At 38.1% G+C, this 19,656-nt stretch overlaps 1 protein-coding gene across 1 annotated transcript; it reads left to right on the top strand.

The window, feature by feature from the left end:
• The first annotated feature begins 476 nt into the window (after positions 1-476).
• ncstn (nicastrin) lies at positions 477-16,948 on the top strand. Its single transcript, XM_037786776.1, has 17 exons — positions 477-676; positions 2,219-2,320; positions 2,883-3,006; positions 4,089-4,210; positions 5,546-5,691; positions 6,540-6,684; positions 6,824-6,936; positions 8,212-8,364; positions 8,485-8,589; positions 9,204-9,281; positions 10,274-10,443; positions 10,551-10,653; positions 11,582-11,680; positions 12,937-13,024; positions 13,338-13,501; positions 14,556-14,768; positions 15,722-16,948. The coding sequence occupies exons 1-17, from the start codon at positions 511-513 to the stop codon at positions 15,842-15,844; spliced, it is 2,214 nt and encodes a 737-aa protein (XP_037642704.1). The 5' UTR covers positions 477-510; the 3' UTR covers positions 15,845-16,948.
• Positions 16,949-19,656: the final 2,708 nt, after the last annotated feature.

Genomic DNA, 19,656 nt, shown 5'->3' with positions numbered 1-19,656 from the left:
ATGTAATTGCTCCCATTGCAGAGCATGGATGTATTAAGAGAAGGACTTGAGTAGATTCATTATTGATAATATTGACCCTGATTTTATTCTATGTCTAGAGAATGTTTTGTTTGGTTTCCATAAAGGTAACATTAAAACCAAAGAACATTATATTATTAATCTGATTATTCTCTTAGCTAAATTTCATATACATAAATCCAAATTTAGTAAATCTAAACCTTTTTGAATTTGAACATGAAACCAAACAATACATTAAATTGATTCTCTCCTCGGAAAACCAAAAAGCTATTAAGACAATAACTTTATGCACCTCTTTAATATATTTATCTAAATGTTTATTTCCCCTGGCTTTGTACTTGTAAGCTGTTTATCCCCTGGCATCTGTTATTTTGTCTTGTTGTTCCTCTTACAGTTTTGTCTTTGTAATTGAACCTGTATGACCAGTTTATGAAATAAAGGCAATAAAATAAAATAAAAAAAAGAGAGAAGGCTGCAGAGCTGCCATTTTGAATGAGTCCGTCTCCTTCCAGCAGAGAGCGGAACCAAACAGCGGAACCACCCGGACGCTTTACATGTCAACACCTACTGTTGTGCTCTTCTGCTTTCCAAACCAGGAAGATGGATCTGCTGTCGAACAAATGGACCGTTCATCTGCTAGTTTGTTGGTTTTTCGTCGGTAAGTTGTATTGTAACAGTGCTCTATTGTAATGTCCACGTATTAGTTTATGAGCTCGGTGTGTTTCTGTATCGGGAGGTTAGATTGAGAGACTTCTTTGTGCTCGGAGCTAGCCGGATGCTAAGCTAGTCAGCGATAGCAGAAGCTGTTGGGCTTAAACCTCCCCTGACGGGTTAATGTACTGGTTTTACAATGAGGTTTGGTGTTGTAACACTTCTTTACCAATATCCATCAACTGGGAATTCAGACATAATCCTAGGCCTGTTTTTATTAAGTCTTTTCGAAGACTTTCTCTTTAGACTGTCACAGATTGGGTCTCTTGATACGAGCGGCAGCATCAGCGTGATTATGCTCGTGATTCCGCCGCTGCGCTGCGGCCGCCCGGAGCTCCAGGGAGCGTCACGCCAAACTACAGTCAAATCTTTAGTAGTTTAATGTTGATTCGTTGTCACGAAACACAAAAAGTAGTTAAAGCACACATTAAGACATTTTTCAAATCTTTAAGGTGCCCTGCTAAATTCGGCATACAAGTGATCCACTAAAATAACACCCCGGTTGAATTAAAAGGGCTTTTTTAACGTGACTGCTGCTCCTCTCAGGTACTCTTTAGGGCTGTAACTCAGTGGAACAGGATGTAGGACCAACAGGTGAAACAAGCCAAACATTTTATTAAAAACGCAACATGTTGGCTTGTTGGATGAAATTTATAACAGTCTTGAAAATAATAATTTAATAATAATAATTTTATTTGTAGAGCACTTTTCAAGCCCAAAGCACATCATATACAACAGAAAACAATACATAATTAAATAAAAAACAATAGAATGGGGAAAATAAAGAAACAAGCATATACATATTCATACAGTTACATATACACATATATACACATCAGCACACAAGCATACAAAAGACTATAATTCAGCTGATTGGAAAAGCCATTCTATAAAAGTGGGTTTTAAGACTGGATTTAAAAGTGGTGACAGAGTCAGCTGATCTAATGCTCAGTGGAAAACTGTTCCAGAGGCGGGGACTTTACTGCAAAAGCTGGATCACCTTTTGTTTTCAACCTGGTCTTTGGAACAGTTAAATGACCCAGACTAGCAGACCTGAGGGGCCTGTTTGGACAGTACCGTGTGAGGAGCTCAGTTACATACTCCGGTACCAGGTCATTCAGAGCTTTATATGTGATTAAAAAACAGTGCAAGCAATGAGCACTGGCCCAGAGTATACTAAGTCATGGATTTGTCTGAATTAAATTTCCACCATTTTCAAAGGACTTGTCTGTGATTTTCTCAGAGAAGAGAAAAAGGTCATCTGCCTGTATGCAAGAGTTTTTTAAACTAAAGGGATCTCAAGTCTAAAATTATGAATGTACTTTTACAAGTGAGAGTTCATTTTAGGTTCTCTGAACAATTAAAACCAACTCATTTGTGACAGAAATTCAGTTTTTCTCTCTTTATTCTGCAGTCTTGGTAAAAGCTATGCTCTGATGTTATATTCCTCTCCTTGTGCAGTTGTTAAAAGTGTTTTTTTCTCTTGCAGGTGTCAGCTGTAATTCAGTGGAAAACAAGATTTATGTGCATCTCAATTACACTGTCTCGTGTGTGCGACTGCTCAATGCAACACATCAAATAGGCTGCCAGTGTAAGTAAAGCAATAGATTAAAGTGATGCTTTGTACTTGTCACGAGAATCCAACATGCCTCTGGGACCCTCATGACAAGTAAAAATCTATTTCACAGTTTGCACATCTGAACGGTAGAGTGTGTGTCCTTATGGCCTCTTAGTGTCTTTCTTTCACTTGGATTTTGTAGTAAAATGCTTATTAAACAGTCCACTGAAAAGTATTTTCAAAGAATTTTCTGTGTGGTTGCTTGAGGCAAAAACCTACAAATCAATTCTGTAGCTTTGAGAGTTAGAAAGGAATTTTGGAAGAAGATAAAAGCACACAAGTTGCAGATAAACCAGGCATGTTCTGTGGTTAATATCTGATTTATCAAAAGCTGTTAGAATATAATGAACTATTAAACTACAAAGCAGTAGCAGTTTTGTCTTTGCTGCGTCATCCTCTAACCTCTCCTGTAATGGAGACGAGGCCTGGTGGACACATATCGATTAGATATGCTTTCAGGACATTTGTATCTAATACAGCTGTTATACCTCATATCAGAGAGGCTGATATTTAATTTTTTTCTTTCTGATTTCAGCCCATTTGTCAGGTAATGTGGGCGTGCTCCATGTGCTCGAGTCAGAGGAAAACCTGGACTGGGTCCTGCACTCTGGTCTCAATCCTCCTTACCTGGTTATCCTGGAGTACCCGCTGTTTACCAGGTACAGTTAACATGTCTCACCCTGCAGAGGAAATACCTACAGTAGTTCTTAATGAGAGTAAGGGCCGGGGTATACTCCATTGTCTCATGTCAGAAATCAGAAGTGTTTATAGTTGTTCTGAACGGCTATATGGATTAAATAATAGTGAAAAGGTGTTAGTAGTTCAGTCCATTTTTCTATTTAGAGTAGCAGCTGGGGGATAAATTATAAAATCAGGACATGGCAGTAAAACTCAATTAGTCGTAACTAGGGCTGACCCGAATGCTTCGAAGCTTCGACCATTGCCATGGTGATTGACCTCCAAATCAGTATTCGAATGCTTTGTTTTTTGTTTTGTTTTTTCATATATACTAAGTATGTAATAATAATGTAAAAATCCTAAAACAGCCCATGAAATAAGGAATAACCCTACAACATCATTTATTATTCATATTCAACATGAATTATTATTAGTTATTACACGGCTTTGTTGAATACTTGATTCTGACTGGTCAATCACGTCGTTCTATTGTTTATTTTTTCTTTACAACAGACTTTTCTATGTATAACAGACCGTTGTTATGGGCAACGATCCCCAGCTGCTCCGGGTCACATGTCGATGTGTCCTTGAGCAAGACACTTAACCCTAAATTGCTATTGGTGTGTGAATGAGTATTTAGATTAGATCCTGATGGGCAAAGTTGGCACCTTAGCAGCCTCTGCCATCAGTGTATGAATGTATGTGTGAATGGGTGAATGCTGACATGTAGTGTAAAACGCTTTGAGTGGTCGGAAGGCTAGAAAAGTGCTGTATAAATGCAAGTCCATTTACCATTTAAAATGGGGGAGATGGAGACAGACAAAAGAACCTGTCAGCCTGTCAGCCTGCTGCGCTGTAAAGCTTCAAATACCTTTGAATATTTCTCACGGAAGATTTGAAGCCCAAAAAATGGTATTCGGGACAGCCCTAGTCATAACGAAATGTACAGTTAATTTACCACCTGTCTAACCCTGAGGAAAGAAACTTTACAAATCCCCGTCTGACCTGTGTTTGTACCCGTATCGTTTCCACTGCCCCGTGCCGTCTGTCTGCCTGATGTCAGATCCGTCATGATGAAGTTGAAGAACGGCTCCAGCAGGGTGGCTGGCGTTGCTGTTGTGGCGCCGAACACAAACCCCCTCGAGGGCTTCTCTCCACACACCTCCTGTCCCAACGAGAACACAGGTGGGTGAGGGATTGCCTGCTGAGACTTGTCCCCTCAGTATTACACCAGTTACAGAAATGAATTGTAGTTTTATGATCCTCAGAGGGCGCAGCGCATGAAATTGCATGCTGTAGTGGCTTCAGTTTTCATGATCTGGGAACTGTTTCTGCAACATTGTAGTGTCACCATATAGTCATGTGTGAGCTTACAACACAGTTTTAATGTCACATCATTTTATACTTCAGTTTATTCTGTGACACCATAAATTCAAGGCTGCATGTGTGACCACTGACCAGAGTTATTTTTTTTAACTGGGTAAGAATAGCTTCAGACACCAATCAAAAGGTCATAGTCTAGCGCCTTTAAAAAGCTAAACTTCATGTTTCGTTATCTTACTATGTTAAATAACACTAGATGTAAATAGAGTTGCGAGGTGAGGGGAGCCACTGTTTTTTTCCCCCAGTTCTGTATTCCCATTTAATTTTTTATTTTAATGATTTAATGTAAAAAGCTATAGGTTTACACAATGCCTGTCACTTTTAATTATTTCAACTTTTAATGATTTGCCCATCAGTTTGGCAAACAGCCCTAAACACTACAATACCCATGAGCTTCTGCCACCATTGCTAAGGAGAGGAAGTCTGTCAGAGCTGTAGCATATTCAAAATGCTGTCGTTTAGTTTCTGTACAAAATTACGCTGGGCTAAGCATAGTTGCTGAATTAGTCCAAAATTGAACCAGAGTCCAAAACTGAGTTGATTTAAGCTGCATATTGTCAGTTTTCACAACACTGTAATCTTTGCCTTTACTTTCGAGGCGCCCCATAACAGAATTTTAAGCTTGTTGATTGGATGTTTCTTGCCGAAATGCATGTTGGGAGTCGTAGTTACCTTCTCCCCTGAAGTTTTTATGTACACATGCTTGTACGTTTGACATTTTTTATCAAAGAATCAGATATTTTCTAATGCAGCTGTACTGATGATTCAACCGGGAGACTTTCACACCCATCCAAGCAGTAGAAAATAATGTTCCAACTACACTGTTTAAGGAGAAAATGAATGGGACTTCTACATCTGCAACCACTTCGCATCTGTAGACGATGAATTGACACAGATAAACAAAAAATTAATGCCAAAGAATAAAGTATGAAAAGTCCAGGGGGTAAATACTTTTTTATAGATTTTTTAGAAGCATATCTGTTGATAATTGATTACATGTTTCATGCAGCTCACTAGTAGAAACCAGGGCGCTAGATACCAGCACCATTTTTAGCTTCAGTGTATTTACAGAAATCTGCTCATGCAATACACGCTTCTGTGCTTTAGTGTGACATGCACTGTGTGTATTTCCCTCAGGCGTGTATTCAGAGAGCTATGATCCAGCCATGGCCCATTGTAACGTGACACTGTGGAACCCTTTGGGAAACGGCTTGTCCTATGAGGAGTATGATTTCCCCATCTTCTCTCTGAAAGAGGACAATGACACTCAGGTCATACGGCAGGTAACAACAAAAACTGATCATTTGTCTGTTAATCCCATTTGATATAATCACTTTGTTCTTACATTATGCTATTTTTTGTTCAACTTTGTTGTCACTGCTGTCACAAAATGTCTGTCTAATTGTTTTCCAGTTGCCCCTTCTGCCTTTACAAAACAGTACATTTACAAAAAATCTGAACTTGTCCCAGTAGAGGTTGAGCTTAGGCATGATGCCAATAAAGCTGTTTCAATAGCACTTAAGATCATCTTCTTTCTAAAGCCAACATGTTGTTGCACATTATGTTGAGACGATTTGTCAGAACCCACAAATCATTAGCTGCTTTTCCACTATTATATGAGACAAAAAAACAGACAGATTATATTACATAGGTTTTGAATATCTGCTTCTGATGCAGTGCAAGTGTGCATATGATTCTCTTCCTCTGCGGGCTTCATGTTCTCACAGAATAGACCTTACATTGCTGAGCCACAGAGTTTCATATCAGCTTTCAGTTTCAAGACTGAATTCATGTTACAGTTTATTTTCTATGAGTTTGAAACTTTGTGGTTGATCCCCGTCTCAGATAAGATGGCGGGTTAGACGAGGGAAACTGTTCTGTAAACCAAGGGTTTCATGTTTGATCCCCAGATGTCAAAGTGATTAATTTTAGCGCCAGACATGGTAATTAGTGTATTGCTGTGCCCAGACCTGCCAGTGTGCCCCTCAGCAAGAGCACCAGACCCAGTTGTATGTGTTCCAACTTGTTCTAAGGATGGAAAACTATTTGAGATTTGTTAAAATACTGTAATGGTATCGAAACCCACACACACGAAGGGGTTTCATATGTGCATGCTTTCCTCTATTCGCAGTGCTACACGGACCACAACCGCGCTGTGAACGGCAGCACTCCTCGGTACCCGCTGTGTGCAATGCAGCTGTTCTCCCACATGTCCGCCGTCACTGACACGGCCACCTGCATGAGGAGAAATGACATCAACTTTAGCATCAGCCCAGGTATTTATTTACACATTCAAATGGCATTTTTTAAAGGCCACATAACTTTGTCAGGGAGAAAGTCTATTCAGTGATGATAATACTGTTATTTTTACCAATTCTAACTGAAGTTTGGTTCTTGTTCTTTGTCTCCCTTTAGAGATGGTTTGTGACCCACTGGGTGACTATAATGTTTGGGCCTCCACCAAGCCTATCAACAACACAGCCAAGGGGCACAAGGTGGGGGAGAGTGTGGTCATAGCAGCAACCAAGGTGAGTTACAGGAAAGAGTCCTTCTTCTTCTGAGTTTTTAGTCCTATACCAATATTTAGTTTTAGTAATTAACATGAACATCCGTTGAAATTTCTTCAGTCGGTATCTGCAGTGATCTCACTCACTTCCAGTATAAAAGCCAAGTACAAGCTAACATGATGCATGTGATGTAACAGTTACAGTCTGTGTAACAGGCAGCGTTTCTTTGCTTTGCTTCTTGTGTAAATATTTTCTTACTTAACGTTGTTGAGAGCAAGCGCTACGAAAACAAAACACATGAAACAATGAAATTGATGATAAGCCGGCAGAAGAGCCTCTTTTTAAGCAAAAATCAGCTCTTCTAAGGGAGGATTGTGAGGATTGTCTCTGTTTTACATCATTGTAAATTGGATGTATTTCATTTTTTGGCGAGCGGCATGGTGATGCAGTGGTTAGCACTGTCACCTCACAGCAAGAGGGTTCCGGGTTTGAACCTGTTTGCCAGCTTGTGCCCTTCTGTGTGGAGTTAGCAAATTCTTCCCTTGAATAGAATAAGCAGTTACAGATAATGACTGGATGGATAGTTTTTAGGCTGTTGGTCAGACAAAACAAGACAGGAAATTTACATTTTATGGTTTTCTTAACTATTTTCTGGCATTTTATTAACTAAATGATTAATCCGTTAATTGAGAAAATAATCAGTAGATTACTTGATGATGAAAATAATCGTTAGTTGCAGCCCTGCTGTACTAGAGATGCAAAAGCGAACAGTAAAAAAACGACCTGTTCAATATTGAACCCCTATTAAACTTAATCAGGCCTACTAATTATTTGATGAGGTGCCAGAGACATGGAAGAGGCAATTATCTGAACAAAGGCCTTCTTGACCATTAAGTAGCCTGCTTTATTTCCTGTATAAAATCTGTTTTATGGCTTCATATAATATAGGTATTACTATCAGTTAATCTATTTATACATTTTGGAGTTCAAACACATTGGAAATGGTTATGTTTTTCTTCTCCCTAATGAGCAAAACAAGCTGAACCGAAACCGTTACCCAAAAACCCCAATACAAACTGAACCATGGGCTTGTTGAACCGTTGCACCACTATACTGTACACATCTCCTTTTCAGCAGAAACGCATTATGCTGTAGGTAAACCAAAAGACAAAATGGGCTGCATTCCCTCATAGTTTGAGGTCACATTTTGATTTATGCTGTGATCATAAAATAGCTTATTGCAAGTTGAACTGAACTATTTACCCAGGTATGATGTCTCTTGTCTCTCCTCTGCAGTTGGACAGCAGGTCTTTTTTCTTTGAGGTTGCTCCCGGAGCAGAGAGTGGCGTCTCTGGGTTTGTCACTCTGCTGGCGGCCGCTCAAGCTCTGCGAAATGTCACCCAGGAGGCCCCACCTGAGCGCACCATCCTCTACACCTTCTTTCAAGGGGTCAGTCGTGTCCACATCACTGCATGCATCATTGTGCTTGACGAACATACCGAATTTGATGTTGTACTGCCAGCCTTACTGATTCTTTTTGTACTTTTTATTTGACTGTTTTGACTCCAGGAAACGTTTGACTACATTGGCAGTTCGAGGATGGTGTATGATATGGGGAACAATCACTTCGCCTTGGACCTGGACAACGTTCACTCCGTACTGGAGATTGGACAGGTGTGTATTGTAGTCTTTTCCAGTAATCTACTGTGTCAACCTGCACAGACCACCAGATTTTAAGGGAACACTTAATGAGACATTTAAAAAAACATGACTTAAATGCAAGGCACGGTATTGCTTGGGAGTTTTCAATACTGGCAACAATACTATACCTGAGTTTTGGTACCTAAAATTTACCTGAAAAAAGAATAAGTAAACAATACTACTAATCTGTCCAGCCAACTGCTGGTACTGGACTGTTTTTGATACTCAGTGGACACAATTTGGTTGGTTTAAAAAAGTATTAAGGCCTGATAACCAACCCTACTTTAAACAATTTAATGAATTAAATGAATGATTTCAAAACATGACTCATGAAATCATAAGTAGCAATAAAAAACTTGTGTTATTATATTATTACTACATTTTAAACAATGTGTATATTTATCAAACATGTCGGTGCCAAAATAATTATAGCTGCAGTTTTATACCTTTTACATTGTGAACAGAATCATCAGTAAAGAATATGTGCTTGTCTTTTTATCACTTAAACATTATAAGATGTACATTATATTTATGCATATTATATGTGTGTGTGTAGTTTATCAGTATGTTGAATTTGTTCACCATAGGTGGGACTTCGTGCTGACTCCAAGCTGTGGCTCCACTCTGATCCTGTCTCTAGGAAGAACAGCAGTGTCAATGAAGAGGTTTGTATCTGTGTATATTCAAGAGCTTCCTCTCTTAGAGAATAGAGAGGTCAACTAAAAGTATACAGTACTATACACATTGTAAGCATGCACTGTACACAATAAGAAGCATGCACATAAAACTAGAGGTACTGTATTCACCATATAATAAACGATACTAAATACAAAAGTATGTTGTTGAATCATAAAGTAAGTAATACAGTAGCTGAAACTAAAGAGAGGATAATTAAGTTGAAATACATTAAGATTAAATTGTACTTCTGAAAAGATCCTAAAACAATAGAAATAGCTTTGTCATATATCAGAAATAAAATAAATAAAATTCATGAATTAATTAAAATTAATTGTAAAAGTGTCTAAGGGTTTAGAACATCATGATAGAAGTATATGATGGTCATGCTCTATTATGTCTCATAAGTTGTTGCAGCAATTTTTGGGTTGATACCATTTGTTACACAGATTTGGTGCCACTTTTTACCACTCAACAATTGATATAAATGATCAATAATCCCTCCAAAATACCACATTAAGACACCAAGCCCTTGAGGAACATCATAGAAAAAGCCATGCTGTGATTTGGTATCAAAAACTTTTGACATTTGGAGATTTCTGCAAGAGTTGTATTTTGCGGCGATTGGATGGCAAGCACTTCTGTTCTGGAAACTGCTCAGCTCTTATTGTCAATCTACCTAGGAAAGCCATCCAACCTCTGAATGCTCTAGGTCTGTAGTTTGTGGTTGTAAAGTTTCATTAGGCTGTGATTCTACTAGAGATCAGACCACAGGTCATTTTATACAGGGAGGTCAAGTTTAAAAACCATCTCAATATATGAAATGGCTACTATGGGGACTAACATCATCACACATGAATACAATTGGGCTCATTGGATCCACAAGAGTCTCAGCTTTACAGTGATACTCAATTTATGTAATTTACGTTTAAGAGTAGACTTGGATAAAAAAGCAGAATAATTAATTTATTCCCTTTTTCAGGTGAGGAAGCTCATTGGGAACTTGCATTCGGCTGCCACAGGTTTAAGCGTCTCCGTGGACGAGCCCAATGTCTCTCAGCCACTCCCGCCCTCGTCCTTCCAGCGTTTCCTGCGAGCTCGGCCAATCCCTGGCGTTGTTATCGAGGATCACCAGTCTGCTTTCACCAACAAGTGATTCACTATCATCATTACACATTATTACATTTGATTATAATCATGGGATCTGTTTTTGCCTCATGGAATTGTTTTGTTAATTTATTTTCCTGTTCTGTGTGCAGGTTCTATGAGAGCATGTACGATAATGCAGAGTACCTGAATGTATCTTACCCACCGAACCTGACACCAGAGGAGCAGCTAAACTTTGTCACTGACACTGCTGAGGTAGGCTACGCTGTGAAAATGAAACTTAAACGCAACACGTTGGATGAAATGAATGAAACATCACGTTTTGAACACAAACAAAAAGCCTTCTTACAACCTTTTTTTGGGTTTAGGCAAAAAAACAGTTAGGTTTAGGCAATAAATCTAAAAGTTGTTTAGGTTTAGGAATTAAAAACCTTAGTCAATATTTGGGGAAAAACATTGTGTTTTGTCTTAAAACAACTATGAACACAAAGACAACACTGTCTATACTACAGCGCCTGACTTCCGCTTCTGCTCCTGTCATAATAACTACGGTCGCTAGAGGTCGCCGTCATGTTCTTTTATTCCTTCTTTCAGTGATCTACCATGTGAATGGATGATAAAACCTACTAGCAGGCGTAATAGGCCCCAATTGACCCACATCTATGGTGTTCATAGCGACTGATGACGCCTATTTAATAGCCCGACAACAGTCTAATCGGCTGAATATTCACTATATTCATGTGCTTTTGAATTAGCTTTGCAAAGCTGGTCCACAACTTCTGCTTCACTCACTGATGTCAGACAGATATAAGTTCAAGTAAAGTTGATTACAAGTTTTCTTCTTTGCTCTGATATCAACATGAACCCTTTTGTATTTGATGAGATGGATTCATTTGTATATTGGATATGTTAGGCCATGTATTTGCAGTCATTCTACTGTTCATGTGTTATTTATAACATCTGTTTTAAATAGTTGTTTTCTGTGTTTGGGAGTTGTGAGCAGCAGATGGTTGAGTCATCATCTAACCCTTTCTCATAGTCAACACGTCAAAACTTGTCTGGCAGTATTTAAGCTGTCTTTGTGATGCTACTGTTTAATTTACTGTTGAGAACTTCACACAGATTCTGTTGGGAGGCAACCAATAAAAGATTTTTTCTGCATTTCTCTTCATGCATCTTTCAGGCTCTGACTGAGGTGGCCACGTTGGTTGCCCGGGCTCTGTACATACAAGCAGGAGGAGCTGAAACCCAGCTGAGCAGCATTACTGCAGACCGTCTAACAGTAAGATTTCATTTAGGAATTAATAGAATATGTTTCCATCTGTTTTATCTACAAGTTCACTATTCCTATTTATCTACCCCTTCTCAACACCACAACCTTTCTCCACCTGAAGAATATGAATCTGTACTTTGTTTTAATCTAAAGTAGTACACAGTAAAAATAGTGTTTTAAAAATATTGCTGTTTCTTCATTTACCTAAGGTGGGAATTTAAGCTAGAAATGCAGATTATTCTGTGATACTCAGTATCAAAACTTGCAAATTACATTTGTATTATTTTCCCCTTTGAATTGTCTTCAAATATGTCTTTTATTTAGGAGGTGATAATCTTGCAAACACCCTGCTTTTACTGTTTAACCCTCACCTTCCCACATGTTACACTCACATGACACTAATCGTTTTTAGATCCTTTTATGGCGCTTTCAAAAGCCAGCATTTAGTCCATTTTAATCAAACTCTGGTGCGGTTCGTTTGAGCAGTTGTGAACGCAGTAATTGTAGTCTGGTACGGACCAAAACAACTTTCCAAGCGAACCCTTGTGCGGATAGATTGCAGTGAGAACATAATCCAACCCAATTGCAGGAAGTGAACCAAAACTCAGGCTGCCTGTGCGGGCATTTGTTGAGATGGACAACGGTCAACAGAGAGGACGGGGACTTCTGCAGAAGTCTGATGTTTGCTGACATCTGGGCCGTAGAGAACGTACCGATATGCTAAATAAAGTCCCACAAAAATAGTGAGGTTTATAAAGTCACTGGAGATAAACTGGAGGAGGAGCGATTTGTATGCACAGTAAATCAGTGCCGAGTCAAAGTGTAAAACATTGACAGCAATATTTCAAAATCCGGGATTCCCTGCATAGAAGTGATAGTTCTTGAGACGAAAAAGATAAATTTGCTTCCTCGTGCACTCCCCTCTGCAACTTATTTTTTTTTATTTTAGTTTGTGCACCGTGAAACTGATCCAGACTAAATAGAAAACAAACCAAAAGTATCAAATTAACTCTGATTCAGACTAGCCAAACATATTATTATTATTATTATTATTATTATTATTATTCTCTTCATGTTTTGTTTTTATTTGCTTCCTTTTCACATAGCTTTATTTAATTGCAATATCATGAATTCAAAGACAAACAAATAGCTATTTTTCTGTCTTTCTGGATATATTTCTTACCAATACCAATTTTTCTTGGTGTGTCTTTTATTTTGCAACTGAACAGACGTGACTGACTGTCTAACTGTTTTCTGTCCCTCAGGTGACCCGGATGTTGTACGGTTTCCTTGTTCGGTCAAATAATTCCTGGTTCCAGCAAGTAGTCCCCTCCGACCTCTCAAGCCATCTGGGTAAGTTGGGATACAAGCTAACATTTACTATACTCATACAAAAGTGACGGAAAATGATTGAATATGTTTTATTTTGAAGCTGTATGTGTGTATGAATGTCACTACTGTACTTTGGTATATTTACTCTTGCTTGCTTGTATTACTAGAACCTAATGGGCAGTCAGCTTCCCTTTTTTCATTATTGAACTAATGGTGACCGAGCAGAGGAGACACTAGTAAATCTCCTCTGTGGATCCTCGGCCATGTATGCTTGTCCAGGGGTGACATTTTTGACACAAGACTTAATGTCTTCTGTCGTCTGTCTGTCTGTCAGCTGATAGACCCACAAACTTCTACGTCGGCGTGGCCCAACAGCCCAGCGAACCGACCCTTCTGGTCCAGCACCTGCTGGCTAACCTGACTGGTAACACCGCCAACATCACCCAGGAGAACTGCCAGAACCAGAGAGAGGATGAGAAGGACAAAGAGACCAAACATGTAAGGCCTATAGCAGTCTTCCTTTTAGTAATTTACAGACCAATTATATCACAAGAATAAAGTTGTAAACTTTTATTACAAAAGGTCAAGATGTGTGTCTCAAATCTCTATTAGTTCATCTCTTTTTATGAACCAATTTGAAAAAAAGGAAATTAAAAGGAAAGAGAGAAAAAATATATAATTAAGAAAAAACGGGAATGTTTACGGCTGCAACCAACAATTATTTTCATTAAGGATTAATCAATTATTTTATCAACCAAATGTTTCCCAATTCATCAAATAATCGTTAGTCTATAAAAAGTCAAAGAATAGAGAAATGACAAAAATCACAAGTTTCCAAAATTGTTTGTTTTGTTGGACAAACAGTCCAGCATGTCTTCACATTTAAAACACTAAAACCAGTAGATTTATAGATATATTGATTATCTTTCTTTAGATTGACAATCAATCAAGTCAAGTTAACTTAATCTATTTAGCATATTTCATACATAATAAAATGCAACACAATGTATTTTATATAAAAAATTAAATATAATAATAAAAGCAAGTGCAGAAAAAAATCTGCAAAATATACAAGACAAACACAATTAATCTACTTATCGTTATTAGCTAAACTCAAAACCCACATATAAAAATGTGGGTGGTAGGGCTGTCAATCAATTAAAATATTTAATTGGGATTAATCGCACATTTTTTACCTGTTCAAAAGGTAGCTTAAAGAGAGATTTGTCAAGTATTTAATACTCTTATCATCATGGGAGTGGGCAAATATGCTGCTTTATGCAAATGTATGTATGTATATATTTATTATTGGAAATCAACTAACAACACAAAACTGACAAATATAGAGTCTTGACTAAAAAACGTTTTTTTTTTTTACATATACAGTAAATACAAATATACTGGATAAATATAGAATATAAGTACATTGGGAATTCTGTCGGAACTGTAACATCTGCATGCCTTTGACACATGTTTTGAAAAGAAATAATAATATATTTATTTCCTCCCTCCACCTCCCTGTGACCCCCCCCACCCTCGCCTCCTCCATCAGATGTACTACTACATATGGGTTCAAGGTGCAGCGCCTCCCAACAGCACAAAGAGGGAGGGTTTCTGCGTGCGCTCCACAGTCCGTCTCTCTAAAGCGGTGTCCCCGGCCTTCGACCTGCGGGAGTACACCTCCAAAGATTACTCAACGTGGACAGAGTCCCGGTGGAAGGCCATCAAAGGACGCATATTCCTGGTGGCAAGTCACGAACTGGAGGTAAACTTCCCTTCACTCAGAGTCAAAAGCGACATTCACACGAATACGTTTTAAACACAATTTCTGAGTGGGATTTTCCAACAATATTATTTGTGAGTGCTTTTCACAGTAAGACTGACAAGTAGCGTTTCCAAAACAGTAGCAATAAAGGAACTCTGACAACAACAACAAAGCCGACTTAATGCTGACAGTGATTGATCACCTATCTCGAACAAGGTTCAAGTCTCTGCAAGTTCAATTTCACATCAAATTGAAATGAAACAAAACTCTCCGCCTCGGTTATCTCATTTAAGCATTTATTTTCAGCCTCTCATCTTATGCCAGTTCACCCTACACTCGTTTTTGGAGCTCCCCGATTAAAGAGGAAAATCAGCGTTGGCTCCGTGCTCGCAAATTTGGCGCTCGAGCGCTATGTGTGAACTGTTCAAAGGCATCGCAGACACATTCCAGATATCTAGCAGGCTAAATATCTGGACCTGTCGGGAAGTTACAGCCAATGAGAGCAGCCAATATGTTGCATTTGCAACACGGACCAAAGTTGTTGCACCGAGAGGAAATAGACTATAAACATAGACAGTTCCTTTTTTTGCTAAAGAATAGTCATGTGAAGACGTGTGGAAATCAGTACTTAGCTACATATTCTGGTAATTATTTGGCAACATAATAGCATGGGCTACATAGTCAGAATGTAACATACATGTTAACAGTTTGATTTTGAAACCATTTATTTACATAACAAATGTCTAGCTAAATCTGGAAATTTGAGTCTGGAAAAGCATGGAGTTTTTAAATAACAACGTGGGGAACCCTGAAATAAATGGATGAAAAATGAAAATAATCAAAACCAGTAACAGCCTGGAATGTAGGAACAGTAACATGTAAACCCAAAGTCTGGTCCTTTAGCGTTTTCCATGTATGTTTTCCGAGGCTAAGTGTTCCTTTGACTTCTCCAGATGTTGACGCTCGGCGTGGGTTTCGGCGTGCTGCTAACATCCCTGCTGCTGACGTACATCATGAGCTCGAAGGCTGACATACTCTTCAACTCGGGCAGGGAGCCCGCCAACGCCACATACTGATCCAGACTGAGGCGACGCCAGCCCACGACCACTATTACTACTACTACTACTACTACTACTACAACTACTACTTCTATCCCAACCAGACATGGACAGGGTCTTCTCTTTAAAACACATAACAAGTAGGTACACAGACAGTTTAGACACAGCAGCAGCAGCAGCAGCAGAGGTTTTCTTTCTTAGACGACGACAACGACGACTCCATGTTTATGGACTCACTCGGGTGAGGCGTGACATGAAGACTGGACCGGACTGGATTGGCCTGGATGGATCTGGACTCATCAGGGTCAGAAAACACTGGTCAGGCCCTATCAGTGGAAAAGATGTTTATATTTCTTTTTTTTTGTTTTCCCTTTTTATTGTCAAAGAATGTTTGTTTACTGTGTCACGGGATAGGCACTAAAACATGGAGCATTATTTTGAGCGTGTATGATTGTGAATATGTAAATGTGACCGGGTGTGTGATTCAGCGTGTACGGACAATAATGAGTGTGTGTGTGTGTGTCTGAACCTTGTATGAGGATTGCGATGTGCAATACAACAGCTGTTCTCTGTCAATGTAGTTAACTTATCAATCAGTTCTAATAAGAAGAAACCACTTTTTTGAACAAGTAGTTAAATTTAAGTTTTTGCATAATCTGGAGATGTGTGGTGAAGTATTTTGATAAGTTTTAGGTTCTGGGACAACAATCCTAAATATTTATATTGTTCACTTCCAGTACACTTATAACTACACGTGTATGTAGTTGTAGACCTACTGCAATTTCACATATTGTGATATTTGTGTGGAGAAGAAGAATTTCCCATCGGGTCCCGGTGTGGCTGACAAACAAACACTTTATTTCATATCGATCAGCTGCCAAAAAAAATCTCAAATCCAGTCAGAAAATCTTGTGTTACGACACTAAAAATGCGCTGGTACTCTGGCTGTGCACTCTCTTTTTTTGTTCGTACCTTTTTCACAAGGTTTCTTTTAATGATAACTTCTGAGAAAAAAATTGTGTCAACACTCAAAAAAGGTTTTAATTTTATTATAATGTAATGGCTGGAATCAATGACCAATTGTGATGCCTTGATGAAGAAATAAACATTGCTTCTTTTCCACTTTTTCTTTCATTGTCGACACACTGCTGAAATGTAATAGATGTGTTTGGCCTGTAGAGCTTCCTGTTAGAAATGAAGGGTGACTGGAATAGCAGCACACAAAAATATAATCTATCAAATACTGTGGTCTCAGTTTACCATTTTAATTCTGTGCTGACACATTTTTAGCAAACCAGCCTTTATTAAAGCACCTCAAGGGTGATGTCATCCTCCTTTCAGAGAGAATAAGAGCATCCACAGGGTGTGATGGGGAGGTGCTACAAGAAATGATAGTATAAAATAGACACTTTTAATCAAAAATCATCTCAATCATTACTGTTGTGTTGCTCTACTGAAGGCTTGTTTGCCGAAATGTGTCAGCATAGGAAACAAAATGGTAAACTGAGACCAAAATATTGGGATTGTGTGTTTTTTTTTTGGCATGCCACAATCACAGTTTATATACGTCTTTGTCAATTTAGTTTAGCACCTAAATCACACAGAGAAAGCCCAGTTGTCTCACTTTGGATACATGACACCAGTGGTTCTCAGCCTTTTGACCTCTTGACCCCTTAAACACAGCATGTCAATGAGTTGTGAGCAGCTCATCAGAAACATTTCTACTCTCAGAGGCTTAAAGAGGTAAAACTATCCAGTGTTTCACAAAGATGCAAAGATAATATAGAAGTCAGATAAAATAGATAATTCTGTGTAGAAGAACTATATGTTTGTTTTTGTCTTGCTAATCATCTTATGACTGCTCAGATTTATCTTGTGGAGCCCAAGTTGAGAACCTCCGATCTTAAAAATATGTTTAATAGCATTCATTTCTTCTTTATTTTTAATCTAAAATGTTTTTTCAAAAGTTTTAAATGTAGGGCTGCCCCGTCTTAGTCGATTAGTTGACTAATCAATCATTTTTATCCCAGTCGACTCAGATTTCTTTTGTTTATTAGTATTTCTTTATGCTTTTTTCATGCTGAATGACTTATTTCTAAGAAACTATGAGCACATCTCTGGTAAACGAGATTTAAGGTGGTGCTTTTGTATGATTCTTTGTGGAGAAATTAAATAGTCGACAAAATAGTATGAGTGTTAGTCGACAAAGAATTTCTTTCGTTGAGGACAGCCCTCTTCTTTATTTTTAATCTAAAACATTTTTCAAGAGGCTTAAATTTGTTGAGGTCTCAGGTTTTTTCTTGTGAGAAATCAGCTTGATTATACATCAATATTCAAGTCAAGTACATTTTATTTATAAAGCCAAAAATCACAAATTAAATATGACATGCCATAGATGTCTTACATATGGAGTGGACAGAAGTAGCAATTACAACATGAGGGGGAAAAAAATCAATATTAAGTAAAAAAAAAAAATCAATGTATTTACATATTACTATGAAAATTGTGTATTGTGGAAAATCAGTTATTTTCATATTTATTTCTGTTGTAAAATTAGTCCTTAAATGCTATTGAAACATGATTATGTAAAAAAAGAAGTAAAAGTCTTCCAGGTATCTTAATAAAAGGCAGTCTGAAAGTCGTTATATGAACTAGATGGTAAGATTTAACCAGCTGAAAAAAGACCTTTAATCTCTTCTTCCCTCAAACAAACTACTGGGGCCGCCTCCTGTTAGTCCATTAGTCGGCTTTTAATCGGTTGTTTTGGTCTCAGTCGACTAAGATTTCTTTAGTCCATTAGTCATTGTCAAAATACCTCTTTTGTATTTTGGAATGAGTTATTTTCATATATATTTTAGTTGTAAAATTAGTCCTTACATGCTATTGAAACATGACCATGTAAAAGAAAAGAAGTCAAAATTCTTCCAAGTATCTAAAGGAAACTTACAGGTGCCCTGAAAGTCATTGTATGAACTAGATAGTAAGATGAAAAAAAACAACTTTTAATCTCCTTTTCCCTTAACCCACAAACTACATTGTTAAAAGCTACATATAATTTAGCAAAATAGTGTTAAATATTTTTAGCCTCTTAAATAATTTGACAAAAAATCATGAAACAAACCATCAGAGAAATGTCAGTTCTACAAGAAAAGCATGAAATAACTGCTTTTTCTGGACTTGATTTTTCTTTTTTGGTATTCATTTATCTAATTTGAGGGGCGGCAGTAGCTCAATCCGTAGGGACTTGGCTTGGTAACCACAGGGTTGCCGGTTCAAGTCCTTGCACGGATCAAGTACAGATTGTGGGGTCGTAGCTGGAGAGGTGCCAGGGCACTGCCGGGGGTGTCCTTGAGCAAGGCACTGAAACCCCTAAACTGCTCCCTGGGTGCTGTATAATAGCTGTCCACTGCTCCTAATACTAGGATGGATTAAATGCAGAGAGTACATTTCATTGTGCTATGTGACAATAAAAGCTGATTTAAATAACATTTTTACATTTTACATTAACATTTACATTCACATTTATATTTAATGTACGTCTGATGATGATGATGATGATGATGATAGCCCATAAGTGAGGGCAGGATATGATTCATACAGCTTGTAATTTACTGTTATAGCAGCATTACAGGAAAAATAAATTATTCCAAAGTTTCTTCGGTTAGGAAAGAGGTTCTTTTATCCAAATGTTTTTAAATGCTACTGATCTGGACACATAAATGTTTCTTTACAGCTTCACAAAGGTCAGACATTTGATGATGATGGTTTTGGGTTGTTTTTCCTTCCCATCAGCAGCTCCATAAACTGTTCCTCTTGTTTTATGATCCAAA

This window comes from Sebastes umbrosus, chromosome 12 (assembly GCF_015220745.1).
Source record: "Sebastes umbrosus isolate fSebUmb1 chromosome 12, fSebUmb1.pri, whole genome shotgun sequence".
NCBI classification, from domain to species: Eukaryota; Metazoa; Chordata; class Actinopteri; order Perciformes; family Sebastidae; genus Sebastes; species Sebastes umbrosus.
This window is presented reverse-complemented; position numbering and strand designations above follow the sequence as displayed.